The sequence below is a fragment of the Leishmania mexicana genome, contig 93 (genome assembly GCF_000234665.1).
Source record: "Leishmania mexicana MHOM/GT/2001/U1103 WGS CADB00000000 data, contig 93, whole genome shotgun sequence".
NCBI classification, from domain to species: domain Eukaryota; phylum Euglenozoa; class Kinetoplastea; order Trypanosomatida; family Trypanosomatidae; genus Leishmania; species Leishmania mexicana.
This window is the reverse complement of record NW_003946343.1, coordinates 1-1379: the sequence shown is the minus strand read 5'-3', so window position 1 is coordinate 1379 and position 1379 is coordinate 1. Positions and strand designations below refer to the sequence as shown.

The window sequence follows — 1379 nt, the reverse complement described above, 5'->3', positions numbered from 1 at the left end:
ACCGCCACTGCCGCCCCCGTCGTCCTCCTGGAGAGGAAGGGTAGGGTGTGCTGCACGCCTCGCAGCGTCACTTGCCTGCCTCCCGGCCACTGCCTCCTTCTCCACCTCTCTTCACGCCCTGTTTCACTGCTGCCCACACCGCCCATCCCTCTTCCGCCTCTCACAACACGCACGCACGCCACCGGACGCCAAACGACAACGCGTGCGCGCACACGCCGCAGCCACAAGGACATCGCGTCGCCGCACCTCTGCTCTCTCCCGCTGTCCCATCTGCCCTCCTCGTCCGCTGTGCTGCGCCATCTCATCCCCCCACTACCCCCTCTGCTGTTGCCTCCCCCGTCTGCCTCGGCGCTGCCCTTCTCAGCCTCTCGCTCTCGCCCGCTTGCGGCCATGGCGTACAGTGTCCCCCTCATTCTGTACGTGATCATCCAGTTCGCGGCGTTCCTCCTGGTGCTGGCGGGTACACCGTCTGGCATGTTCCGCAGCGGGTCCCCAAGTTTCCCGGGCCCGTTTGGCTGTATAACCCTATGGGGTTTGAAGCTAACCTGCGCGTCTGTGGATTACAACGTCACAATTCACTTCTTCTTTCGGAACTGCCGTAACCGCCTCAACCTTTTCCGCGCTGCACAGGGGCTTGCTATTGTCACCATCTTCGTGTACGGTGCGGCGTTCATCCTGGGCTTAATTTTGCTGTACGGTTGCTCTTTCCTCCGCTGGGTCTGCCTGGCGCTGAACATCGTTGGCATTGCCACCTTGTGCGTTGTGTGGGCGGCCCTGGCAGTGATGTACAACAAGACTGATGACCCACAGTGCTCTACAGTGAGGGAAATGGGCTACCGGTTTGGCGCCGGGTTCGTTCTCTTCCTGGTGTCCTGGATACTGGATATCATCAACACGTTCATGCTGCTGCTCCCGTGCACGGTCCCGGCCACTAAAGCGCCCGAAAAGGTGGAGTCACCGACAGCGGAAGAGTAGCATGGGGATAGCAGGAGGGAGCGGAGGGCGAGCTCGACAGCAGCACTGCACCTCCACGAAGTCGCACTCGAGGAGGAGCGTGCGGAAGCTGCGGGTTCCCGTGTGTGCCCTTGGCCGGCCCATCGCTCTCGGTGCGCGCGTGCGTCTCCCCTCCCCCTCCCCCTCCCCCGAAGCGCTGTTGTGGTGCCGGCGCATGGCTGCTGGGTTGTTGGTGGCGGCGCGGCGCGCAGGGGGGAGCGCCCGGTGTCGGTGTTGACGGCTGCGCTCTCCCCTTCGTGTGTGCTCGCCGGCGCGGCGACCTGCGCTGCGCAGAGTGGGCAGCGCACACCCTGCGCGCCGACACGGCGTGTGCGTGTGCGCTGGCGCATGCGCCCCTGTGACCCTCCTCCGCCGTCTTCCGTGAG

The 1379-nt window shown here is 64.7% G+C and overlaps 1 protein-coding gene across 1 annotated transcript; it reads left to right on the top strand.

Annotated features, from left to right (window-relative positions):
- Positions 1 to 390: 390 nt before the first annotated feature.
- LmxM_33_1720c_1 (uncharacterized protein) lies at positions 391 to 975 on the top strand (the record flags this gene model as incomplete). The annotated part of the gene is made up of 1 exon (XM_003886435.1): positions 391 to 975. One exon carries the CDS (start codon positions 391 to 393, stop codon positions 973 to 975), a length of 585 nt encoding a protein of 194 aa, XP_003886484.1.
- Positions 976 to 1379: the final 404 nt, after the last annotated feature.